We start from the raw sequence: 27,582 nt of genomic DNA on the forward strand, positions 1-27,582 counted from the left end.
AGGGATACAAATAAATACGAGCAAGTAAAACAGCCTCTGTTCTCAAGGAGTTTACATTCTAATGACAGAAAACAACACATAAGGAGAGAGAGAGAGAGGGCAATAAGTGGAAGAGGAGAAGAAAAGAAAAGTAAGTAAGTGGCCTTCTAAGGCTGCTAAATTGGAGAAACATATCTTTATAAAATTTTGCATTGATAGATTGACAAATTCAGTGAAAGAGTGCAGAACACTGTAGATACAATGTGAAAAATAGTTTATTTTTAATATTATGTCATTGTATAATAATTACAAAGAAAGTGGGATCATTTTTTCTTATACATCAAGTTGTTTGCTGCTTTTTTGGGAGAAATAAAAACATATTTCTTTTAAATAATTAACTCTTTAGTTCCAGAGGCCCCAAAAACTTGAGTTGAACTTGGAGCTGCACAAACTTCATACATTTGAGTTGTCTTCCTCTTAAGTTCCCGAGCCATCTGGCAGACAGAAAGGGGCCAACAGCAGTGCACAACCAACCAGTCTTCACATAAAGTGCCCTAAGGCAAAACTCAGTACATTCAGTATGTGCATTCATATATACTAATTTCTAAAACAATGGGATTCCATTATAGCAAAGGTGGAAATAGGGGAGAGAGAAAGAGAAGAACTAACACTTCTCTAATCAGTTAACTGAATTGTATTGGTAACTGTTTTTAAGAAGACATAGATTTAGAGACAGAAGGAACCTTGGAAGCAATCTAGTCCAACCTTCTCAGTTTCCAGATAAGCAAACACTGAAGCTGAGATGTTAAATGTCCATGGTCACAAAAGAGGTAAGCAGCAGGGCTTTATATGTATCTTATTAAGGTAAAGATTAGAATAGAGCCTGAACCTGTGATTTCAAGTAGGGGAAACTAGAAGGTAAGCAAACTTCCTCTACCAGTTCAGGTCTGAACTCTCCCTATAATTTAGATTTTTAGAGAACTGTCAGAGAACTTGGAGGTTAAGTGACCTGACTAGAGTCACATAGCCATTATGTATCAGAGGTGAGATTTGAACTCAAGTCCTAATGTCTGTAAGGCTAATTCTTTATTCATTGTGCCATGGTGCCTTCTTGGGATGAGAGATGATACAGTGGGGAAAAGGCTGCATCTGAAGCCAAAAGACTTGGGCTCAAATCCAGAAACTGTAACTTAACTACTAATGTGATCTTGGGCAAGAACCTTCATCTCTCTGAGCTTCAGCTTCCTGAATGTAAAATAAGTTTGTTCATTCATTCATTCATTGTTTTCCATTTCCAAAAATGAGATCAGGAAGGTGATGTCACAACTTATAAGTGAATTAGATTTAAGCAAGGGAGGGCTGTGCCTCATCTTCTCTTCCAGGACCATCTGGATCCAATGGCAAGACAGAGATCAGGACAACTGGAGATGCTTCCCCTTTACTTAGGTCCCTTGTATTTCTAAATCTATTATCCTCATTTCCATTTCAGAGAATAAGTCTCCTATAATGGAGAGGATTTTTTTAATTGTATTTTTTATTTATTTTTCTAAATGTTTCCCAATAACATTTTAAATTGTTTTAACATTCATTTTTTTTTAATTTCAAATTGCAAATAAACACTCTCTTCCTCCCCCTTTCCATCTATTGTAAAACAAGCAATATGTCATATAATTACTTTTTTTGTTTTTTTTTTTCAATTATTTATGTATTTTAACATTTTTAAAAAAGTTTTCTCTCTTTCATGGAGGTAATTTTTTGAAAGCACCTTTGATTAACTTTTCTGAACTCTACTTCACTGTGAAAAAGATGCTTGCTGACATCTATTTCTTATTTTGAAGTGATGACTAAATTACTGGGCAAGAGAAAGTGTCTGATTATTTTCCTTGACCACCACCACCACCAATACCACCCTAAACTTATGAACTGACTTCCCAATCCCAGTGAAAAACAGAGAAGCTACTAACAAAAATCAGGATAAAGAGAAGTTTAAATAACAATAAAAAGATGTCACACATTAATCTTTTTCATTTTCAGGAATTCAATTTGTCTATTTTTATAATGATAATGATTCTCCCACTATTCTTTTTTTCAGGGGAATATTAAAAATAATGCTTCTTAAGGCCAAGCATGCACCATTTCATACACACACTTACCCGTATTTTATGTCTCTCTCTGGTGCCTACTCTTAATGCAAGGGTGGAGTTGGGTAATAATGGCCAACATAAACATTCCCCATAATGCCGTGCAATGTTACACTCAAGACACATGGTACAAAAGAGACCACAGAAACCTGCCAATGATAACCATGAGAAAAACTAATTAATGCTAAATTTATACAGAAAAAACTTCACACATAAAAATCCCCCAGCCCTAAACATGAACCTAACAAGACAAGAGCTCCATTCTTATCTTCCAGACAAGAACTGAAAACTGAAAAACAAGTGACAAATATGGTTACTATGAGTTGAATAAGGATATGCAAAAGCTACCCTTCTCGATTCCACCTGACCATGTGTGCTGGTTTCCCATGCACGTGGGCATTTGGGGATGACATGCTCCTAGATGCTTCCAATGTTTTAAAGGTTTGCATTTGGTAATGATGAAACAACCCAATTATTGGATGCCAGTCAAGAAGAGCGAATGACTCAGTGGGCCTTTAGAAGGGGAATGAGTCTGCCCCTGACTCTTTGATTCTTCCAAGTGGTCTATCTTTTCTGTTGCAGAAATGTTTCCTGCCACCAGTCAGTTCTGCTTGAGGGACACAGGATCTTCAAACCTCTCTCACTCACAAGGTCACTTCTCAGTCTGGACACACCCATCTCAAAAGGAATGGTCACCACTTAGTCTTCTTGCTTGCTCAGGGGCCATTAAGGGAGTTCCTTGGAGAAGTAACCACAAAGGCCACAAATGCTGAGCTAGCATATGGTCAAACAGAATCAGAAAGGGCAGCTTTGCACATTCTCTGGTCAACTCCTAGTTATATTTTTTAAAACACTTTTCCAGCTATGACAGAATCCCCATTCAAATTCTTTGGTTAACCATTGATAAAAGGTTATCTCAAAGCAATGTGTTTATATTGGAACGGTTTGGGTGTCAAAAAACCTGAGTTCAAGTGGAGCATTATCACTCACTATCATTAAGCTGAAGCTAATCATTTAATAATCTTAATAAAGCTTTTAGGGATAAAGCTATTTCTAATGCTTGACTCATAGTGACTGTTATGGGGTTCAATTGAGATGATACGTGTAAAATACCAAATTAAATGTATTTTAATTATTTTAATCTTCTATAAAACAGAACACATCAAGGAGAATTATAATTTGCATTGAAATGTGTTTCTAATATGGATTAATGCATAAAATTTATTTAAAAATACAAACTATATAGATGGTTCATTAGGCCATCGTTTTCTATGAAGTTTACAGAAATCCTTTTGTCATATTGATATAGATTTCTAGTGCTAATCCTAAAGCTGACATTGTTTTATTTCTCATTTCAAAAAGTTCCTCTGACTTGTGATGGAAAGAGCCATCTACATCCAGAAAGAAAACTATGAAGACTGAATGTGGACCAAAGCATAGTATTGTTTTTTGTTGTTTGCCTGGATTTTTTTTCTCATTTTTTCCCTTTTGATCTGATTTTTCTTGTGCAGCACAAATGTGGAAACACATTTAGAAGAATTGCACATGTTTAACTTAATAGCAATTGTTTGCTGTCTTGGGGGGGGGAGAGGGGGAAAATAGAATAATTTGGAACACAAGGTTTTATAAAGGTGAATATGAAAACTATCTCTGTATGTATTTGGAAAAATAACATACTATTAAAAAAATGTTTTTAAATTTCTCTGATTTGACCAGTGCCTGAAATAACTTATCTGTCATCTGTCCATTTTTTAAGTATGGAAACTATTTGGAACTTGGTTCCCTGAACTTAAAGCTAGGTGTATTGCATTGACCAGCTTTTGTTTCAAAGATCTTGCTTCATACTTTGTCAACAATATTGTTTTGCACATAATAAACCTAGTTAATTAATATAAAGAATCATTGCACATACAGGGACAAAGCTGGAACTTGGAGTCAGGACACCTCCAGTCTACTCCCAGCTTGGACACTTACCAACTGTATGATCCTGAGCAAGTCACTAGTTCATCTGAAGCCTTATCTGGAAAATGGAGTTTGTAAAACCTCTACCCCTCTCCCCTCCAAACAAGAATACTTACCTCACAGGGTTGTGAGAAAAAATCTGTAATCCTTAAAGAGCTTTGGAAATATGAGTAGCTGTTATTAGAATGACTATTTGTATTTGACGCATCAGACATGCCTATGTACACATTGTGGCCACTGGGTTTAGTAGCCCAAAGATAAGGAGACTTATGTAACATTCTAATACTCCCAGGGACACTCAAATACTTTGGAATTTTGTTATTCAGATACCAATGCATTTCCAAATCCTGCAAATCCATTGTACCATTTTATGGCTAAAAATCAATCTGCTTGTTTTTTTGTTTTTTGAGATAAAGCTTGCAGCAACTATGTCTTCAAAGGGCAGAGTTGCTCCTAATTTGCCAATCTCAGTGTATTATGAATTCAGATAAAAGCCAAAAAAAGGAGAATAATAACATTAAAAAACCACAATTATAAAATAAAGACAGCAAAATGTCAAAGAGGGGAAAAAAACGATCTCTACTCACAATGTACCTTCTATTTAATGGATGGTCAATTGTGACTAATTCTCAGCATCTGATGGAAAACTGCCCAATGATAGAAGTCTGACATGAAACAAAGCTGAAAAAATAGCGGATCTCTCTCTTTCTCTGTCTTGCTCTCTCTCAAGTTCTATACAAATTACTTATGTGCCAGATAATGTATTTGAAAAAAGGCAGAATATCCCTATTAAATAGAATGAAGAAAAATAAAATTTTTTAAAAAGTTTGTTTTTAACCACTTTCCATTGAATTATTTAAATCCTGCATGACATAGGAGATGACTTAGCAAGCGACCCCATTCTTTTTTTCCTATAACATTGCTAAATATGACATTATAGTCAGTTAGTAAGATGAGAATTTTCTTAGTAGCTAATACCAAGGACTTAATATATCAGAAACTGGCTTGATGTTAAGATTGTCTTTTCCCCATCATTTAAGCCAGTTCAGTTTTAAGAATGTATTTCTTGAAATTCCCTTTTCATTCAATCTAACTGTTATTCTCTTAGCCAATCTAGAATTTTCAAATGAATGAGAAAGGTAAGTCTAACACCCTGATCAAAGACATAATAATTATAAAGTACTCAGCACAGTGTATGTGTGTGTGTGTGTGTGTGTGTGTGTGTGTATAAAACAGTAATGTATAATAATGAATATTCCCTCTTTTCTTTCTGAGTAGTAATCAAGGATCTGATATGGAACAAAATGACTAATAGGTCATTCAACAGTTTACAGAAGAACAATCTTCAACAAAGATATTCAGTCAGGTCCCTACACTAATATAGCTGAGCACAACTTCTCAGCATTATTCATACTGTTATAACCCTGACCAATGGCTTTGGAAAGGGAGTTGTTGCTCCTTCTAGAATTTTATACTTAAGGCACCAGGAAGTCCTGTCAACAATAATCAGTTCTTTCAGCCAATCAAGTTTCAAGGAAAGAGTTTTACTATCTCTTAAGAACTTATTTAACTTATATGGGAATAAGGCTACAGGAAAAGCTAAAGGCCTAATTGGCTAAAACCTATGAAATGTTGCTCCTATCACAGATCCAAAACAATGTCAAACTTGGCTTTAATTTTTTCTCCCCCGAGGCAGTTGGGGTTAAGTGACTTGCCCCGGATCACACAGCTAGGAAATGTTATATATCTGGGGTCAAATTTGAACTCTGGTCCTCCTGACTTCAGGGTTGGTGCTCTCTCCACTGGGCCACCTAGCGGCCCTCAGACTTGGCTCTTTTCAACAATGAGGTGATTCAAGGAAATTCCAATAGACTTGTGATAAAAAGTGCCATGCACACCTAAAGAGAGAACTATGGAGACTAAATATAGGTCAAAGCATAATATTTTCACTTTTTTGCCATTTTTGTTTGCTTTTTTTCTTTCTCATTTTTTTTCCCTTTTGATCTGATTTTTTTGCATAGCGTGACAAATATGGAAATAAGTTTAGAAGAATTGTTTAACTTATATTAGATTGCTTATTGTTTTGAGGTGGGGGGGGAGAGAATTATAACACAAAGTTTTGCAAAGATGAATGCAGAAAACTACCTTTGAATGCATTTAAAAAAATAAAATACAGGGCAGGTAGGTGGTGCAGTGGATAGAGCACCAACCCTAAAGTCAGGAGGACCTGAGTTCAAAATGTGACCTCAGACACGTAACATTTCTTAGCTGTGTGACCCTGGGAAAGGCACTTACCCCCAATTGCCTCAGCCAAAAAAGAAATACTATTAATTAAAAAAATAATAGAATGTCAGAGGCAGTAGGAACAGAGATTAAGCAATAGTCTACTTCTTTTGTCAGCCCCACCATAGTAGAGGACCCTCCTGTCTTCTCATATTATCCTTTCTCCTAAAGAATAGGGGTGATCAAGGATAAAAGATAGAAGTGATCAAGTTTGGGATTTCCTTTATTTATTCCTACCCAAAGCAATGGAAGAGATAACTGTCAGCCCCACCATAGTAGAGGACCCTCCTGTCTTCTCATATTATCCTTTCTCCTAAAGAATAGGGGTGATCAAGGATAAAAGATAGGAGTGATCAAGTTTGGGATTTCCTTTATTTGTTCCTACTCAAAGCACTGGAAGGGATAACTGTTCATATTTCACTCTTGCTATTGACCTATTGACTTCTCTAGGCTGATGAAGAGACAGTGTCATGACTGCTAAGATGTGACTTAGCATATGTGAATGGGAAGGAGACCATTGAACTCTCATGTACTTATCTACTCCTACAAAGCCCTGAAGCATAGACCCAGACCAAACAATGATTGAGAAGCACAAATTGGGAAGAGAAATGGAAGACAAACAAAGCAAGCAATGGTAACTACAGACAAGGTAGAAGTGAGCTGCTGGTAGGATTAGAGAGAAAAAACTATTCTATTTGGCCATCACATCCCCAAACCTAGGAGCTGGGACTGGACCCTGACAACTACAGAGAAGAGATGAAAAATTCCAGGTGTCCTTCAGCCTGTTCTAAGAGAAAGACTGATGCAAAGAATGCTAGAAGTTTCCTAAGTGTTTGTCACTGGAGCCATGAGTTTTGAAAGGATTATATCTGTCCACTTTGCTGAATTAGGTAATTCCCCTGGAGGAAGAGGAATTAGATTCCACTTGTAAAATCTGGAAACAGTGAAAAAAAAAAATTTTTTTTTGCCTATTTGAGGGTCTTCCTTGGTTTTGTGTTTTTTTTTTTTCCTTCCTTGTTTTTTAAATTGTTTCATGTCTTAACTAAATATTTTTGCTATTGGATTTGTGAGTCTCTTTTGTGATCTAGCAGTAGAGACAGATTGAATTTTATGAGGGTTTAAACCAAATTATAGAATTTATTAATCCCCAAACGGCTACACCAAATTTAGGAATAATAGCAAGGGATTCCAAAGTCAGGTGATACATTTGCTACCTAAATAATGTTATACAGTGTCAAATGAGGTCTTTTGGTGACCTGAAAACTGAGAAACTTCCTGCCAAGGATCAAGTGACTCACTTTCAGCATTTTAGAACAACTTAAAGTTCATTAGACCAATAGGATGATGGATTAAACACTTTATTTAGACCCCATTAACTTCCAAAAAAGAAGAATCATGCACCAGATATAGAGCAATTACAGCACAAAAAGAGAAAACAAACAAAAGTATTTTATGCACCTTATCTTCATTCTATGACAATACCAATTCTGCCCAGCCACATAAAGCCGAAAGCAGGTAGCTTTTTATCAGGGAGTAAGGATGAGGATCCCCAAAGCCTCAGAAAGTCTTCCCAAAACACCCTCTTCACACTGCAAAAGGTAGAAGGTACTAAAATCAGTGCAGTGAAAGAAAGGAGAAACTAGAGCAAGAGACCAAAAATGTATGATTGTATCGAGTCTGAAGAAAAAGGGACTAAAACTCAGTTGGGGGCAGTCTCAGTACTCAGGAGAGAGACTGTGACTGGGGAGTCTTAAGTCCCAAGTCTTTCAGTCTAGTCTGGGAGTGTACTTACTAGCAAAGGGAAAGGAGTCAGAAAATGAGTGACAAAGAAATACAAGGAAAAAAAGCCAAAACATCAAAGTTTTGAAGACTAAAAACCTATAACACAAGCAAATAAATCAACATAGAGTATCCTAAAACTAGAAGGAATGATGAATACTAAATCATCAGTGATTACAATACTCTTAACAAATATTACAAGAGCAAGGAAAGTGCACTAACACATGAGGAAATACTGAGAAAACCTGGAACAAGAAATTCAAGAATGGTTCAAAAGAGAAATAAAATTGCTAAATGTGAGAAATGGATGGGCATTTGTTTTCCAATTATGAAAATTAAATTGGAGAAATAAACTGAAATTAGAAAACTGAAGCCCACAAGGACATCAAGGAATAATCAAGGGTGGAATTTAAGTTCTCCCCCCAAAAAATGTAAAGTCTTTGAAGGCAGGGATTGACTTTTGAGATTTGAAAAGAATCTTTTGTTCTTTGTCCTTAGACCTCCTCTGTTTTCTTTTCCCCTCTCCCTTTCCTCCTAGAATTAAAGCTTTTTGGGCGCAGGGACTGGCTATGTAATGAGGGATGGAGATTCATGTCATATAACTTCAGTGGAATCAGGGGAGGAACTTTGTGCTTCAGGAAAGGAAATAAAATCCTGCCTTTGGAGTTTCAAAGATGTGACTATTCATCTAGGCACCTATTCTTGCAAGAATGTAAAATAAATCTTTCCTGATTCATCAGTAAGTCTGTGGAGTTCTCAGTAAGATATTTTGTTTCTTACATTAAGAAATTACAAATTAATATGACAGAATTTAGAGATCTCCTTAGAGAAATGGCAATGCAATTAGCAGTTAAGAAAAAAATTAAATTCATGATGGACAATTTTTCTAAAAAAAAAAAATAGAGCGTTGAATAGGTTTGGGCTACAAAGATGCTAGAATGGAGAAAAATATGGCAGAAATAACAAATCAGGTCAGTTTTCCTCATCTCACTTAATTCTAGTCCTTGTTCCTCTGCACTCTGCTGCCTTGTGAATGAAAACTAAAAGTAACTTGAAATATTCTAAAAGTAGAGAAGAAACATACAAATTTTTTTGTCACTGCAAACATTGAAGAGGCTAGTGCTCCAATCCACTGGAGTCTGTGCCATAGTTGTGATAGTGGTCCTGTCATAGACTCCCCAGGCAGGCTGAGTCACCACAGGTTGTACTGGTGTAGGGCTCCTGTAAATAAAACAAAAACAATAATAATGATATCCCATGTTTCTACAGCCCCACAAAGTTTCCAGACTGCTTCTTTCATAAGAACCTTATCAGGTATAGTAGTGTAAGCAATTTTATACTCATCTTACAGATGAAGAATTTGAGGCTTGGAGGTTTAAGAGGCTTTCCCATAGTTGCTTCATTAGAACGTCTGGGAGCTAGTATTTTAACATAGGTCTACAGGACCAGTATTACTTCAAAATACAATAGTATCTCCCAAGGAAGAACATTGTATTATAGGAAATGTCACTAAATATTAAGTATTACTAAGGAGAAGAGGTAGAAAAGGACTTAGTGGAAAATATGACTATGGTTCAATCAATTGTTCATTTTTGTTTTTCATGCCACTCTTACTTCCAAGTCTTTCCTGCCTGCAGCTATAAGTCACCTAACACTCACTAGATTTCTCATTCTCTCATTAAAGTCAGATTCTCAGGTGCTAAATGATGAAGGGGAAGTGGTGTCCAAAAAGTTACTTGCATTTCCCTGTGCAAGCCCAAGCTATTTACCTCCTAAATTTGAATGCTACAACTTTATTTCACTTAAGGGCTTCCAATTACTTATTTTACTGAAGGAGTTTTCTGAGGGCTGAGCAACTAGATTGGATTTTCCCTGAGAGGAACAATTTGCTGTTTGCAGTCATGGAATAATTTTTTTCTTCTCTCTGCATTTTGTGAATAATACATGTTATTCCTTCCTGCTAGCAAACTTGCCTTCATTCTATACCAAGTCAAAAGTCTAAAAGTAGTTATTTCTTGACAAAAATACTAGGTAAATGTGTCTAATTTCTAAGTAGCCTAGGAGGATTCTTTCACTGAATTTATTTACTAGCCTTCAATGATTTTTAAGACAGTTGTTATTCATATACTTTAGCTATATTTTAGTCCTAAACTATCATTTCACCTGCCTTGAAAGTGAAATGTAAAATTATTTTTTAAGAGATAGAAAGGTAGAGTAGCTGTTGCTGCTACTCAGGGCTGGTGCTCAGCTATAGCTTCTAATGCAGTTTTTGAGCCAGTAAATTACCTCAGTGAAAATCATTCAGCACTGCAGCCCAGGAACAAGTTTAGCTACAGTAGAAAAGGCAGATAGCCATAGAACCTTGCTAAATTATGGTAGCTATCCTCTTCTCATTCAACCACTGCATATTTTTTACTTAAGTGGCTCATTGCTCAAGGAAATTAGAGACATGTGATATGCTACACAAATCTGACGAAAAATATAGTTTCTTGAGAGAAAGGGTGGGGGAGGGGAAGGGTCAATATTTAGTCATTTTTTCAACTGGAATAGATGTCTTCTCAGTAACTATCACTTATTTTTTGATGGGATGTTCAGAGGAGGAACAAAGCTCCCATCCTGCATAGCTGTAATCTAGATTTGGTCAATGAAGGTGTTGGGGGGTTTTTTAGGATACCCTTGCCCAGTCTAGCATATTAATGAGCTTAACTCCTCCAGTTTCTTATTCTACATTAACTTAACACTCCCTGAAAGAAGGTGCCTGCGATTAAGATGCAACACACATGCCAATGCCCTATCTAATCACAACTTGCTTTCCTAAAAGCTCCTAGTTTCAGCTCACACCTCATTGATTATTTTACTTTAAATGAAGCCAAGATATTTAAATTATTTCAAAGGGGGAGGATGTTCCATCATGTACCAAAAACTGCTAGGCAGGAATTCAGAATTCAAAGTTTGGATGAAAGAGATACTTGTCTCCTTCCACTCAGATCCAATCATCCTTTTTCACTAACTAGTTAGGCCTAAAGGGGCCAATCAACTGTTCTGGCTTCAAGGACACTTAAGAAAGGTTAGCAAGTAATTTCATTCAAAGCCTGGGACTTTCACATAATACACTGAAATGTCTCTTTTCCCTAGGCCCTTCTAAGAAGTGAATGATTTTGTTATTCCAAATGGAGTGCAAAGGTTGATAAAAGACAACTCACCTTACTCCTTGCCTGGGGTCAGAAATACAAAAACTCTCATATTCTGATCTCTTGAGTGAAAGCATCTGAACAGTATTAAAGACAGTCTACAGTGCAGGCATAGGAATAAAACTTCCAAATCAGTTTATAAAGGAGTGGGGAGGGGAAAGTATAATTAGACCTCTGATAGTAAACTCGATGACTCTAAACTTCAAACTGATCCAAAGTTAACTTTTCTTCTTAAGAATGTCATGTCAATATTCTGGAAAATGAGGTCATAATGATAGATCCAACAAGTCTGATTTTTTTGAAGATCAGGAATAATCCCACCATAAACATGGAGGTTTACCTATTATCAAGGAAAAAAGTATCATTTTGGCATTAAGTCTCAATGTGGCTAGGGTCAATCAACATCAGTTGTCCTTTTCATTCCATGGCATATACTTTGATATCTGGAGCCCTAAATTTCTACCTATTTTGTATCCTAAGTTCATTATTTTTCTAAGAACCAATTTTTCACATGGTACAAGTCAAGTTTTCATTAATAGTCATAATTGTATGTAAAACCCAAAAAATCTAGTTTTCAATAAACTGAGTCATAGTAGAAAAGTAAACAATATACTTAAGTGTTCATTTCTAAACCACCACTAGAACTAAAATAGCTTTAATGTGCTGTGCTAGGAGCCTAGACATTTAATCTACAACTTTAAAGGTAACATCTACATGACCCTCAAAGAAAAGGAAAGGTAGAGGGTGGAGGAGGGAAAAGTTCTCCCATAAAGATATTTCAAGTGTAAACAAAACAAGATTCCTCTAAATTTTGTCCTTAGTGTATAAGTACAGCTTGAATGTATTGATGAATGTATGAAAATGAATGTATAATATATATGTATAATATATGTATAATATATGTATAAAATGAATGTATTCATTTCTCTGTTATACTCCAACTTTATTGTCAACCCCTTGCATGCACCAAATTTTTTTTTCCATAATCAAATAACTTCTGGGAATTTAAATGTTTGTTGATTGATACTTAAAGCTATTCATTATTATGCAATCAATATTATTGTAAAATGTTAACTTTCTACATAATTTCCCCAGTCACTTAAAAATTCAATATGGAGAACCATGTTCCAAAGCATAATTTTTAAAAAAGATCTTTGATATTTAAAAAGAACCATCAACAATGAGACCTTCCTTAACATAAATCTTTTCCAAGCAAACTCAAAATGAAATGGGAAAGCATTTACTAAAAGTCTATGTACTAAGCATCTTTCAGGTGATACAGATGCAAAGGAATGCAGTATTTGCTCTCAAGAAACTCATATATTTATAAGAAAGAACACAGAGAAGAGTTCATCTGCAAGGCAGATGGAAAAGTATAGCGTCTTCTTATAGTAGACCGACATAACAAATGGCATTGTGCTCTAAAATGACTGCATTTTAGAATATTGCTGTAGTTCCTGATCACATCTATCACTGGTCCCCTAAAAATCCATGCATATTTTTTACCTCCCAGTTTTGAACAATGCCATTCCCTCATGGCTGAGACTCATTGTTCCTCTTCCCCTTCCCCCCCTCCCCCCCAATCACTTCAATTTGTGCATAACTTTCTGTCCTACCAGACCCACAAGTCATCTAATATATGTGATTTTCACCAGTTACTCTAACTTTGATCTCCCAAAAGCATCTCTCATGTCATGTGATGGCATTTCAGCAAGGGTAATCTTGTCTGCCCATTATTTTACTTATGCATATTTTGTACCCTCAAAATGGCAAACTTCCTAATGGCAAGAATTACATACACCTTGTGTTTTGTGTATTCCTGGAGTGCCCAGACAATAATTAGCACTTAATGAATACTTGATGGGGGGACTCATCAACCAGAAAATGGTTGAACAAATTACAGCATATGAATATAACTAAATTTTATTGTACTTCAAAAAATGATTAGTGATAAATTCAGAAAAATTTGGAAAAATTTATATAAAGTGAAATAAGCAGAACCAAAAAAGAGGTACACAATGACCATGACAGTGAAAGGAAAACATCTTGGAAAGACATCAGAACTGGGATCAATGTGATGACCAATCTGGACTGTGGAGGACTAACAGCAAATACTTCCTTGCTCATGATAGAGAGATGTGGAATGAGACCCATTATGTTCAAAACAGTAAAATCAAGCTTGATTTGCCTTAACTATAGTTCTTTGTTATGAAGTTAAGGGCTAGGGGGTAAGAGAATTCATTACCAGAAAGTTATAATGATGTTTTTTAGAAAACACTAATAAGACATTTATTTTTCAAATAAATGTTAGCAAACTAAAGGTAAGATGTTGGATGTATAACAGAATTACCTGAGGCAATGTGGGGGGAAAAGGACTAGGCCAAAAGTCAGGGAAAACTTGGCCATTGACATCTTGTGAAGACCAGATGAGATAATGTTTGTGAAGCTCTCAGCACAGTGCCCAGCGTATAGTAGGTATTATATAAATGCTAGTTATTATTATTATCATTATTCCCTGTTACTATGAGGTCCCTTAACTTGCAGAAACTCCCATTTTCTCATCGGTAAAATGGGAATAAAAATATCCATGAAAAAGTTTTCTCAGGCTCAAATAAGGTGATAAAATATATACCCATATATATTTGTATAAATATTTGGCAAATTTTAAAGTACTATGTAAATATAAACTATTATTACTCAGTGTACAGCAAAGGCAACAAGGATGGAATAATACAGCCTGAACCTGGCAAAGGGAAGTAATATATATCAGTCAAAAATGAAGAGATTCAAAGCAGAAAATCATAGTATATAGCTAATGATTATACTTCTTGACTTACTTTGGTGTTAAGACTAGAGCCTATTTATAATAGTTAAATGCGGGGTCTGAACTATATCATTTATCGCTAAAGGTCTCTTCCAGTCTTAAAATTCTATGATCAACTTGGCACAAAAAACTAGAGTTATAAAACTGAGAAACAAGCAGTTCATCAAAGAGTACATGGCTCCATAGTAAAGAATGAGTTTAGGCAGGGCTGGGGGGGAAGGGTGGGGAGAAAAGGAAAGCGACTGGAGATATTCCTAGGTTTTCGTTTCACTTCTTTAATTGTCTTAGAATACTCATTGAAAGTTGGAAGAAATGGAAACATTCCAACCTAAAATTATATTTCCCTTGGGAAGAAAAGAGGCACGGGAAATATGAAACCTTTCCACCAAGGATAATGTTAAGCCTACATAGTACAATCATCATCTATCTTTATTTAAACATCATTTGATCAAAGACAAATTTAGTTTAAAAAATTTCTGATGTTAAATTTCCTTTAAAAATATTAAATTTAGTATCAGCCTAGATTAAAGAAATAGCTGGAGACTATTGTTAAATCTGAATAAATACTTAGGAAAATTCTCTCTGAAATTTCACAAAGCATTGTAGTTTCATTAGAATACATTCTTCTAAGAGAAAAGTCACTAATTTCTGATCTTTATTAAAGTTATAAATGTGTAGACAGAATGAAAATGCAGTCTGCATTTGCTTGTCAGGCATTTTGCAAAGTTCTTTCTATCAAACATCTCCTGATCATATTTAACTTTAGATTTTTATATTTATTCTTCATATTATCATAAGATTTTCTTCCTTCAGAGGCTTATAAGAACATCAAACAGCCTAACTCTTTTTTTGTTGTTTTGAGAAAGCATCTGAAAGTATGCAGGCTAAAGTTGCCAAAACCTTTGCCTCTGATTCTGTACTTACATCTGTCTTATTCGAAAAATTTATACATTTTTAATAGCTATTAGATACTCCCTAGACCTTTATAAACAGTACAAAGTACCACACCTCATAAAAATATCATATTGATGGCTCAGTATGAATAATGAAAAGATAGGAAGCTTCAGAGACATTCAATATTCGTTCTCAAGTAAGATCCAAAAGAGGGGGAGAAAGTTTTATTATATCCAGATTTCAAAGATAACTTAATGAAAGACTACATGCAAAATTCAATGGTTAGAAGTGACAGTTGTTTTGGTCCAGTCTGAGGTTCTCAAGGCCAATTTGTATGCATAATCATGTTAGTGATATCCCTGAAGCCAGGACAGCCAAATCTGTCTGAAGTTTAATGAACCAGATAGATGATGGAATCACCAATATCTGCCCTTAATCCATTTTCAGTGAGGTGAATTTTCTTGGTCACGAGGTCCACATGAAATACAGCATGATCAGAAATGGGAGTCTTCTCTGCATGTTCTTTTCCCAGGACAGGAACCCGACGAGGTCCCAGCACAGGATCATCAAATCTCATCAATTTTACTTTGGAAAGGTCTATAGTGGAAGAGATTACAAATGTGAGTATGATACTGACTGAATCTAGGATGGAGCATCACATTCTTAAAAGACTAGTTGTTACTGCCTGTCTAGACAAAAAAACAAAACAAAACAAATAAACAAACCAAAAAAAAAAATTAGATTATTAAAGCAACCCTAATCTCAGAAAACCAAAATGTGATAGGATACCAAATCAAATGACTATCAGTTTTCACCACATAAAGGTTGACCAATGAATCTGTATAATACTGACATCTCCTGGAACAATAAAGGATAATGAAAAGAAAAAAGGTCCATGGAAACTTTAGAATCACATACAATGAAGGCTCTAAAATCATTTTCATATGTCTGCATTAGCCATTTTTTAGTATTGTGAAATATCTTTCTTGTTTTACTTCCCTGAATATAGCATCAGGCTTACCAGAACTACAGAACTATGTCAAAGCACCTTTTGGGAGGAAAGTATTACTACTGAGAGGAAGAGCAGTATCAGTCAGACTCTTGTTTTGCTCAAAGTTGAATGGCAAGAAAGGAAGGAAGGAGTACAGGAAAAAGATGCAGCTTAAATAATTTTAAGCTTTTGAATGAGTTCCAGTACTCTCTGCTTGAAGATTTCTTGATTTACTCTTTCTCAACCTGATAAGATGAATACTGGCAAGCAAAGCCCTTGTCCTTTGAATAAATTTATATTCCATCAGCCCTGCCAACAACCCAGCCCAAAAGTAACTCACTTATTATTCTAGCAATGCTGAGGCCTCCCAACACAAAACTGTTTCATTTTATATGGTTTAGGACCCCATAACATGTGTCCATAAAAGCTTAGGCTTCATTTTTATACTTCATTCTACATGCCACCCTGTGAGTTTAATAGGCTCCAAAAAATACAGATACTTTTTGAATTGCTACCACTCCTTTCTATACCATCTCCCTGGGACAAACATGGGATAGTGTAATATACTTCTCTAAAATATAATGTTCTCTGGGAGCAGGTTTCTTGCGGGGATTCTGGGAGCAGCCTTGGTTTCAGTTCAGTTATCACAAGTGCAGCCAGGGATTAAAAGTCCAAATCCTTTATTGTCTCTTTCCAAATCTTATCTCCTTCCTTGGGTCCAGTTAGCTTTCTTAGAGGCCTATCTCTCTCCTTGGTTCCAAGAGCTCCTGCAGCTAGTGCTTTGCCTCTGCCAGCTTCAGCCTCCAGCCAGCACAAAGGTGGAAGATGGAGTGAATCTGTCTCCTCCTCCGAGAGCTTCTAGTGGGCTTGTGTCTGGCCCTGAGAGCTACTTGCGTATATACTGTACACTGAGTATACACCAATCTTTATATCACTAGGAAACCATTATTTGTTGTAAGATTAAATCAACTCATTGCTGGTGCTGGTGTTTTAATCACTGTCTCCTCAATTCCACTTACTTAGCACCTTGTAAGAATCTTAACAGGATACTCTTCCACATTCTACTTGAACAGTACTAAGCTTAATTTAAAAGTCTTGACAGATAAAAGCAATCATCAATTCAACTGCAGATTATGCCAGGAATGCAAGCCAATCGGACACAAGACTTTTATGGGTCAGGAGCAAGAAACTATGGACTGTAAGCTAAAAATGTGAATCTTGGGCTATATAAAGGAATCATCAGCAATCAGTGGTACCCAAGGCTAAGCCTAAACTGAAAGACTGCTGTGAATCTCTGGGGAAATCACAAAATCATTCCACCAATAGAATATTGAACCAACAAACTAAAATGGGCAATAAGAAGCAGAAACGGTCCTCATATATAATCAGGATTTCATCTGGGAAAGGGGAAAAGTTTGAACAGCCAACTGAACTTACACATCAGAAGATACCATAAAGACATTATATCATAAAAACACTGGTTAAATCATAATAAAATATTATATGCACTACCTTTCACCTTGCCTCTCACTATCCCCAGGAATTCTAAAGAAAACTACTCCCAGGCAATACTCACTCAGGCTTCTAAGGGTCAAAATATATTCGCTCTTTAGTTTGACAATTTTTCATAAATACCACTCAATTTTTGTTGTTTTTTGAGATACTTCAACATCTTATGTCAGACTTCTCTTATGACTGAAGAAATTAGAATTTAAATCTGCAACTCTATAATAATTAAGACATTTGAAGGAAAAAAAGGATGGTGTCATTTAAAGCCTTGGAAGATAGATAATATGATAATGTGCTACAGAACTTTTCACCACTAAGTTATTGGTTCATATCTTATGTGGGGAGACCATTTTCATCAATAGCTTTTGTGGAATGAAATAATAGTTTTAGTCCAGCTTCTCCCGGACCTGAATTATAATCACTCTCAATACAATTGGTACTAATTGGCCTATTTGCTTATTATTATAAAGGAGATTAAAAATTGTGCTATCAAGTTTCAACTCTTTCATATCCTCTAGAGGCAATCATCCTCAAAAATCAAAGCAATATAAGAGTCTGCTAGAAAGGTCTCAAGAGCTGATTTCTTCTAAAGTTAGAAGGCATCAATCTCATGCTTTTTATCTACTGTCCTAAATTTTATCTTCATAAAACAGAAATTAGAATTTTTTTGAAAACATTGTCACAGAAAATGCATCTCCTTTCTTTCTTTGCAGAGATGGGAGACTATGGTTTAAAATAGTACACATATTAAAATATATCAGATAATTGATACAATGGTTAGTTTTGTTGAACTTTTTTTTCTCCTTTTTTACTGAAGGAAGGCTCTCAGTAAAGAAGGTGAGAAGGCTGCATTTGGAAATGCAAATGATGTAAAAAACAAAGATAACAAGAAAAATGTAAAAAGAAAAAGGTTTTGAATATGACTAGTGAAATATGGGAGACAAAAACTGTCCCAAAAGCTTAGGAAAGGGAATTATCAGAGAGAAGTACAATTCTGGAGTACCTTGTCAGATCAGTATCCAAGTACTTTAAGGAAGAAGCTGGCACTACATTCCCCTTTGAAGCTGGAATTTTTTGGACCAGACTTATAATTTTGGTCTGTGGGCCTCTCAGAAAAGAAACTCCCAACATTAATATAGAGAATCAGCTCATTCATAACCTCTTAGAGATTTTTTGGGAGGCACTGAGAGGTTCCATGTGACTTGCCCATGGTCCAGATATGAAACAAGCAAGAAATAACACTATTTCTCCTGACAGTCTACCTTCTATCCACCATACCATCTTGTCTCTCTAATGCTATATAATAGTGATTTAAAATCCACTGCCAAACAGGAATACGTTATTTGTTTTTCACAAGTAACAAGTCTACAAAAATGTTATGGAATCACAGAGATAGCCCAACTGCCACATTTCCTAAAGAAACTAAAACTCAGGAAGTAGAAATTGTCTACTATCACATGTATACAGTGACAGAGGCCCAACCCGAATTCAATTCTCTTAACTTCCAGGATAAGTCATTTTCCCATAGTATTATTCTACCTCCCTAAATCAGATAGCTGCTTTTTTTCCTAAAGCTTCCTTAAAATAGATCAAACCTATATAATTTATTACTAAATGTCAACTCTGTAATTCAAAAGCAGTGGCTCACCCTTGATTCCTCTGTCCATCTTCATTAAGCGCCTGATTAATGAATCTCTATTGTCTCCTTGTCTGACTTCAATTTTGGTTGAGAAGTGACCATTGGATGGCTGGGGATTTACCAAAAATACTGATACACCAGGCTATTAAAAAAAAAAAAAAAAAAGAAAGAAAGAAAGAGGAAAATAATTTTTTTTTTTAGCAAAATTCATATAATCAAGCTTGATCCCAATGATGATATTACTTTGCAGGAATGAGAAACTTTGCAGAAAAAGGATGTGGAATCCTACATATAAGATCAGACTTGCTAAAATTTTGTTATTTTGTTTTGAGTAACTTTTTCTTCCTTTCTTCAAACTTTTTTAGAATGATATACAGTAGAAAATAGAGATAACACAAAACTGGAGGATAACAATAAATTTACATAAAAAAACTAATTTCTCAGTAAGTTAAAAGAATCAATATAGCAGATTCTTTTAAATGGACTATTAATGGTCTAAAATAAACAATGGATTTTTTTTAAGTACTATTTTTGCAGTACCACATCTTAAACTGTAGTACAAAGTAGTAAAAATAAAAATGATTTGGTAATGGTTAAAAAATAGAAAGATCAATCAATGGAACAAAGCAGGGACACACACACACACACATAAAAATCACACCACCAAATCATTGTGGTAGCCTTGTGCTAGAAAAACCCAAAGACTACTTTTAGGGTAAGGATTCATTACTCCATAAAAACTGCTGGGAAAACTGGAAAGAGATCTGGCAGAAATTATGTTTAGATCAATATTTAAAACCAATCATATACCAGAATAAGCTGCCAATGCATACATGATTTTGATATAAAAGGACACATAAGAAATAAATCAGAAGACCAAGAAAGAAATTTCTTTTTGAATCTATGGATAGAGTATATGTTCATAATCAAATAAGGGACAGAGATGAACAAGTTAAATCGATAATTTAAAAGGTTTCATACAATGCAGTTAAAATTAGAAGGGAAACAGATAATTGGGGGGAAAAAACTAGCAGAAAGTTTCTCTGATAAAGATCTTTTTCCAAGAAATATAAGGAACTTATTCAAATTTATAGCAAAAGTTATTTCCCAAATGATAAATGGTCAAAGGATAACAACATATTTTCAACAACTGCTATTCAAGTTATTAACAACCAAATGAAGTAATTAAAGCAACTGTATTTATCATGATTGGCAAAGATGACAGAAAAAGGACATAATTATTGAAGGGGTTTCAGAGGAAAAAGGCATACTAAACACAGTGTTGGTGAAGCTATGAATTAGTCATTTTGAAAAGCAATTGGGAACTATATCTCAAAGTTACTAAACTGTCCACATCCTTTATAACAATACCACTACTAGGCCTATATCCCAAAAAGATAGAAGAAAGAGAAAAGGGAACCACATGTATTGTTTAACATATATTGGATTGCTTGCCATTTAAGGAAGGGAGTGAGAGGAAGAATGAAAAAATCTGAAACACAAGTCTATGCAAGGGTCAATATTGTCAAATTATCCGTGCATATGTTTTGAAAATAAAAAGTTTCAAAAAAAAAAAAAAAAAAAAAAGGGAACCACATGTATTAAGATATTTACAAGAAGCTCTTTCTGAAGTGACAAAGAACTAGAAACTAAGGATTAATACACGTGGTTCCTTTTTTTTTTTTTGAAGCTTTTTATTTTCACTGAAATTTGGTTAAGAGCTGTATGAACTACTATGTGAACAATGTAGACAATAACAACACCATAGAGCTATAAACATTATAAAGCAAAGGAGAACTCAGATCAACCAAGATTTCAGGATAGATAAAGCATGCTACTTGCCTCCTGACAGAGGTAATAAATTCAAGATACAAAAAGAGACATAAATTTTTGAACATGACTTATGAGTGTATTTGTTTTGTTAAACTATGCCTATTAAAAAAAAAATAAAAAAAATAAAATAAAATAAACTATGCCTATTTATTAGGAGGTTTTGTTTTTTGTTTTTTCAGTGAGGAAGAAGAGTTAGGAGAGAGGAAAAAAAACTTTGTTAAATGAAAAATAAGACAAAATCCACTATAGTTCAATAGAGATATGAATAAGTGGTGAAATTAGGAGACACTAAACAGGAGTCAGTGATTAGTTCCTTCAATACAAATATAACTATAAATATTTTTTTAAAAAAGTAAAGCACTTAAAAGTTTTCCAGTAAGTGTGGCAAAAGAAAAACTCTTTAGTCAAGTACTTCATTTACTAAGAAAATGAGGATATTGGCAGCCTTCTAGACTTAGCCAAATAGTTTGAATTTGGATAAGTTCTTATAGGATTAACAGAAAAATGCAATACCCAAACCTCATTTCATTTCTTTAGTACAACTGTCAAAGCTTGAATAGGATTCCTATGCCTGAGACCCAAAAAGAATCTATCAATGTGGTTTACACAAGAGACCCTCAAAAAGCTTTGATTATTTGCTATACTCGGACTAATCTAAACAACTAATGGTTCCAATTCTCAAAAAAAAAAAAAAAAAAAAAAAAAAAAAGAAGCCTTTTATTTCAATTTTCACAATATTCTTGGAAAAATCATGTACTAAAGAAAATTTTTAGTTAAAAAACGTTAACACTAAAAATTGTCAAGCATTATCTAAACATTATGTAAATGAAGTGAAAGGAAGCTATCGTTATAGAAAATCAGAGCGACCTGGAAGTCAGAAGGCTTTGGCAATTCTAGGCTGGTTTCTATCATTAATGAATTAGATAATTTCAAGCAAGTCATTCCCATTTCCTGGACCTCTGTTTTCTCTTCTATGAAAAGAGGGGACTGCATTAAGATGATCTCCAAGCTCCATCCAATTCAAACATGCCATGATTCCAAAGGAGGATTCCAACTTACTTCTGTTCTAAAAACAGTGAGGGGCTTTCCAGGACAGCAATCTTCTCTGATTCTATCATCTGCTTCAAAAGCAAATTTTACTTCAATGTGATCTAACTAAAGAATGAAAAAAAAAAAAAGATAGGAATAATTATTATGGACAATTAATATTAGCTTTATTTCCAACTCATTTTGCCAAGGAACAAAAAGGGGAACCTCTATTTAATATGAAACAGTGTGTATATTTTTGTTCTATTCGTGCAAATGTTGTCAAATTTGCAACCAATCATTCCTTAATATTTATACTTAAATGCTCCCTTCAGGATTGAAGCCGAGATAGTCTGTTTACCATTTTATATAAGAAAGACTGGCATCTACCCACCAAACAGAAGGAAAAAGTTGATGCAAAATTATTTTTAATCACTGGAAGAGAGCACTAGAAATATAAATGGGAATATGGTAGCCAAAAACTAAGGAATGCCAATTTGATATTATATACAAATTTTCCTATAGAATACTACATTGAAATTGCAAATAATGAAAAAAAGTTGTTTGGGTCATAAAACACCTTAGCATAACAACATTTCAGAATAATATTCGAATGGGATCAGATGACATCATATTTTATCTCTGGAGGTTCATTTGCTTCCTGCCCTTCTCTTCTGGCTGTTCCCTTTCCTAAAATGATCACATGCATGTAAAAACACACATGTAAAGCTAAAGATATTAAATATATAACAAAAGGATCAAGCTGACGAAATAAAGCTTACTAGAAACAAAGAAAATAGTATTGTGTTGCCTTTTCCTTCTTCCCAGGAACTAAATTTTATTTTTAATATCAATATTCCACCAATATTGTCATATATCCTCAAACACATAACAACTTCAGTTTCCAAGTAATTGCACATAGAAACCAATGGAAAACATATTTTAGTTGTGAACAAGCTGAAATCAATGAGGAAGTGAAAAAATTATATCTTCAGAAATTTATTTTATAGGAATAGAAAATAGGTTAGTTTTATAACAGGAGCAAAAGATAACAAGTGTATAGCCAAAACATTTACCTTCATACTCACAATGTTAGGAGAAAGTGAAGTGGTCTCTACATGGTGACATATAGTGGACTGTGGCTGTCTTTTTAACCTTCTAAGCTAATCATTACAAGTTTCTCCTCAGGCAATCTTACCTCTAAGGAATTGGTTAGATATACTATGTTTTCCATAAGCACTCCCTGCTCATCAAATTCCAGCTGCAAATCCAATACTTGAGGGCCTGTTTTCTCCAAATTTTCCTAACAAAAAAAGGCATGTTGTAAATATCCTAAAATTTATATCAGACAGCCACTCTCTAAGATGATAAAAACAAAACCAGAAAAAAATATTTGACACATTCAATGACAAGATTCATTCATAGCTTTCATAGCATTCATAACTAGGTCTGCATTTTAATGATTTACTGGCTCACAATAATCAAATCAGGTGAAACAAAGTTAGCAGAAAAGCTGAGAGGCAAAAGACTTTCAAATCTGCAAAGTAAATAGGGCTTCTCACTACTTAGGCTGATTACATGTTCAAACCCAGAATACCTGCTTGGACAATAATAACTTATAGTTAATCTAGCCAAGAGTTGTCTGAAATTATCCTTTCATGATTCCTATCACAAATAGGCCTTGACTTAGTGAGTGTGTACAGTCTGAATTACTGCATGTTAGAGTCCACTTAGGTTTGAGTGTAAGAAAATTCAGACCTGAAAATGAATTATTACTTACTGACTCAAATAAATCAAAAACTGTAAATAGGTGTTTCTTTTAAACATGAATATACCTCTTGAGTATATAAATAGAAGCCTGAGGCATCCAAAGGCCTTGGGGAGCCATGGTAGGCCACCACTTGGCATGAGCCCATGCTTGGGCTGCTGACAACCCCTGTGGAATCTTTATTCTGAGTTTCTTAGAATGTCTAGAATTTGTCACAGTGTGAAGCACAGCTTCCCTCATTCTTAGGATAGTTCTATATATAATGGTTTTCTGAGTCACTAAAAAATAAAAGGAACTTCCAGATTACATAAAAAGTGTAAGTAATACTTCAAGGCACACACACCAAAAAAGCCCAAATTGAGTACTCAGATAAATCCATTCAATTGTAGGGTAAACACAATATAACCAAAAATCTGTCAGGTTAACTTTCCTTATCTGGGAAGCAAAAACCTTGCTACTCAGATATTAATTTTGTATTATTTGATTGCATATTCTGAAATAGAGATGAATGGCTAAAATATTTGAATTTATCTGAAAGCGAAATTGTTCTTGAACACTAACTATGGACCTGCTGTATTCCTGAGAGTCAGGGTTTCAATTTAGCATTCTGTGCTCTGAATATTTTCCTGATTGACCCAGTGATGAATTAGAAGCTAAGCTTCTATTTTCTATTCAAACTAAAAATTCAATGAAAAAAGTTTGTTCTATTCCTACTTATTATTCCAACCATCAATTTGTTGATATGTTGAGTTCCCAGTCAAAGGACACATGTCTGAATCCAGGGTGGGTTTTGGTTGGTTTGAGTATTTTTTTTTTCCCATCCCTTAGCCATGTAATGTTGAACAAAGCATTTCACTTCTCTCACTTCCCATCTGTTAAATGGAGGGGGGGGGGGGGAGGAAAGGAGGGGGGTGTTTGACCTTTTGAGTTCTCTTCCAGCTCTAAATCTATAATGACATACACAGAATAGATGGAAATTACCACTGAAATACTATGAAATAGATTAGATTCTATTTAAATTAAGCACTAAATTCAGTTAGTCACTAAATAGTGAAAAATTTTAATGTCAGTCTCTAAAATTATTTCATTAAACTATTTCAATGTAGTTTGCCAAAATTTAATGCTTGTAATGAATACCAAACGATTATTGTCTCAATTAAATTCACTACAATAAACATTTATTAACCACCTTCTGTGTACAAGGCACAGTTCTGGCCAAAAAAAAAAGGGGGGGGGTGCCAGTCACTGGAATATAAAGATAAAATATGGAATATAAACAAAACAGTCCCTGCCTTGAAGAAGTTTATACTTTTCACATACATGCAAATAAGAAAACACAAAGCATATCTCAACATTAATACCAATGAACCTATGTAGTCTTCATACATGTTCACACATCTGGCAGAGAGCCCAACAGCAGGACCAGCAGTCTGTAGAACAAATTAGCTAAGAGCAGCCCAATTAAAGGGAAGTCAACTGATACTTGTCAGATACAGGTCACAGCTAGATTCTGTAATCATTCTTGAAGGTTGGGATCTTAAAAACCACCTCAAGAGGTTCAGGCTTAGGTAATATACTTTATTCTAAAAGACAGAAGGACTCCCCACAATTGTAGGATAATAACAATGTCTCTGGGAGCTCTCTGAGAGAAGCCATTTTGGGGTTTGACTAAACTAGAAGGATCTGGACTCTTAACTATGAGGAAACTTTATAATCAAAGTGATCACTGTGTACTCCCCCCAAGCTAAAAGATATTTAAATGACCAAATATTTTACCACCTAATCTAATTTGTTGCATCAGTATTTACCACTACTCAATGGGAGACTTTTAATTTTTCTGGCAAAACATATCATTGTCATTATTATTAATTTTAGTGATAGTTAATGATAATAGTAATAATAGCCCACTTTCATATAATCTTTAATCTCTTCAAAGCACTCTACAAGATTCATTTTATTTGATCCTTACTATAACCCTATGCAGTGCTATCATTATCCCTATTTTACAGATGAGAAAATGGAGGATGAGTGGTTAAGTGATCAAGTGATCAAGCCAGTAAATGTCTGAGGGAGCTTCCTGACTCCAAGTTCAATATTCTATTCACTATATTCTATTCACCTGTTGATCAACTGTTGTAACCCCTAGTAAAAACATTTCAACTCAATTATACAAAGACTGCTTCCCATGCCAGAAAAAGAGAGGAAAGAAAATAAGAGAAGAAAATTGCCTGGAGGTTATTTATTCTGAGAATGTTTTCATCTGCATGGCTTTTCCCACCTCTTTACAGCTCTTCCCAGTCAACTCTCAAATGGCCATGCTGCCCTCTCTCTCCCATTGCTTACCTTAATCATGGCAACAAATGGCATCACTTTCTTCATATACTTCTTCAACTCTGGCAAATTGCCCAGTTCACTGGCAATTACCTTATTATCTGGAAGTTTGCCTTCATTAGCCTAAACCATTATAAGAAAAGAAAATTAAAGGTGAATTTTCATTTTTCACAGATATTGTTTACCACTAATGTTTATGTTATAAGAGACTCTCAATTCTATACTGACATACATGATGTTCAGAATTTTGGCAACATAAAGTTTGGCAACATTTTCATTTCTTTTTTTGTTTCTGTCAAGGACTGATTTCATCAGAGTAGGGAGCTCCCCAGTGAGGAAATCCCCTCTGCTCAGGTTAGCAGCCACTCTGCAACATACCAAATTTGAAAGTAGCTTGGAGCACTGTGGCTTATGACTTGCCCTGTCATACTGTCATAGTGTACCAGAAGAAGGAAGGACATGTTTCTGAAGAAAAGTAATCTCACAATTTACATTTGACAGATATTGATTTCTATTCAACGTCTTCTGAGAGCTGCAAAGAAATCTGTCTAACATCAACTAAAATGAACTTTGGTCAAAAAGCAAGTGTAGACTGAATTATGTAGCAGAATCTGAGAGTACATATAAGAGATTTCTCTTTTCTCAAAGCTCAGAAAGTTCATGTTCTCTAACAAGAGGAAATGGGTTTGTGAAGGCGGAAGAGGGGAAAATCATGTTGCATATGTAGTGTTCTCCTATAATATTAATACTAGCAGATAGTCTTTCTGTGTTGCTTCTAGACAAAAAAAATCTTGACCTGGCAGCCAAATTAATCAGAAGTTTCTCTGATCCTAGTTTAAGGGTGGGATTCAAATGATGGTCCCATATTCTCTCATAAAAATCATCCACACTTGTGCTCCATGATCAGCTTTCAAAAACACTAGATTGCTTCCATGCTATGATGAAACATCAGAATGGGACCATAGGATCTTGGTAAAAAGCTATAGTATAGACTGAAAAAATTCTCTAATTAGTTAAGTGTTTAAATAGAATCATTTCCATGTCTTCAAAGACTGAAAGACATACTTAAATCAAATTGGTATGCATTTGTACAAGGACTTACTCTATTTCAACACGTACAATGTCAACAATCTCTCTAGATTCTGAATTTCTGAAGTTTTTCTCCAAAAGGCAAACTGTAGATGCTCTTAAAAGTGACAACAATATAAGTCCTTGATCTTTGTATGTGTATAAAAGATGAACAAAGACACTACAGAGTACGAAGTAATGTTCACAAAATCATATATTCTGAAGACTTCACTTTAAACTATGAGTAAATTTAAGCAAAAATCCTTGATCCCTCATATTAACCAATCTTCAGGGGGAAAAAGAGTGGAAGGAGATGAAGAGAGGCTGAATTTTCAGATATTAGAGGAGATTTGCTTTTTTACAA

The 27,582-nt window shown here is 34.8% G+C and overlaps 2 protein-coding genes across 2 annotated transcripts in view; both read right to left on the minus strand.

Annotated features, from left to right (window-relative positions):
• Positions 1 to 236: 236 nt before the first annotated feature.
• On the minus strand, positions 237 to 11,578 carry PLAC8L1 (PLAC8 like 1). The gene is made up of 4 exons (XM_003756701.4): positions 11,348 to 11,578; positions 9,229 to 9,365; positions 2,133 to 2,269; positions 237 to 533 (listed from the first exon to the last, which is right to left on the minus strand). The coding sequence occupies exons 1-4, from the start codon at positions 11,410 to 11,412 to the stop codon at positions 366 to 368; spliced, it is 507 nt and encodes a 168-aa protein (XP_003756749.1). The 5' UTR covers positions 11,413 to 11,578; the 3' UTR covers positions 237 to 365.
• A 2,020-nt stretch (positions 11,579 to 13,598) lies between these two features.
• The window catches only part of LARS1 (leucyl-tRNA synthetase 1), a 50,035-nt gene continuing 36,051 nt past the window's right edge, over positions 13,599 to 27,582 (minus strand). The window contains exons 28-32 of the mRNA XM_012551809.2: positions 26,163 to 26,273; positions 23,250 to 23,354; positions 22,085 to 22,180; positions 19,202 to 19,334; positions 13,599 to 15,650 (exon numbers count right to left, since the gene is read on the minus strand). Coding sequence (XP_012407263.1) covers positions 15,445 to 15,650; positions 19,202 to 19,334; positions 22,085 to 22,180; positions 23,250 to 23,354; positions 26,163 to 26,273 — 651 coding nt within the window. The 3' untranslated portion in view covers positions 13,599 to 15,444. The remainder of the gene's footprint in view (positions 15,651 to 19,201; positions 19,335 to 22,084; positions 22,181 to 23,249; positions 23,355 to 26,162; positions 26,274 to 27,582) is intronic.

The sequence above is a fragment of the Sarcophilus harrisii genome, chromosome 2, assembly GCF_902635505.1.
Source record: "Sarcophilus harrisii chromosome 2, mSarHar1.11, whole genome shotgun sequence".
Classification (NCBI taxonomy): Eukaryota; Metazoa; Chordata; class Mammalia; order Dasyuromorphia; family Dasyuridae; genus Sarcophilus; species Sarcophilus harrisii.

Excerpts from the sequence above, each read along its gene's own strand:
- PLAC8L1 (XM_003756701.4), bottom strand. The coding sequence starts at position 11,412 with ATGCTTTCACTCAAGAGATCAGAATATGAGAGTTTTTGTATTTCTGAC. Across the intron at positions 9,366-11,347 it reads GACCCCAGGCAAGGAGTAAG|GAGCCCTACACCAGTACAAC; the intron begins GTGAGTTGTCTT and ends TTTTATTTACAG. Across the intron at positions 534-2,132 it reads GAGAGAGACATAAAATACGG|GGCACTTTATGTGAAGACTG; the intron begins GTAAGTGTGTGT and ends GTTTTGCCTTAG.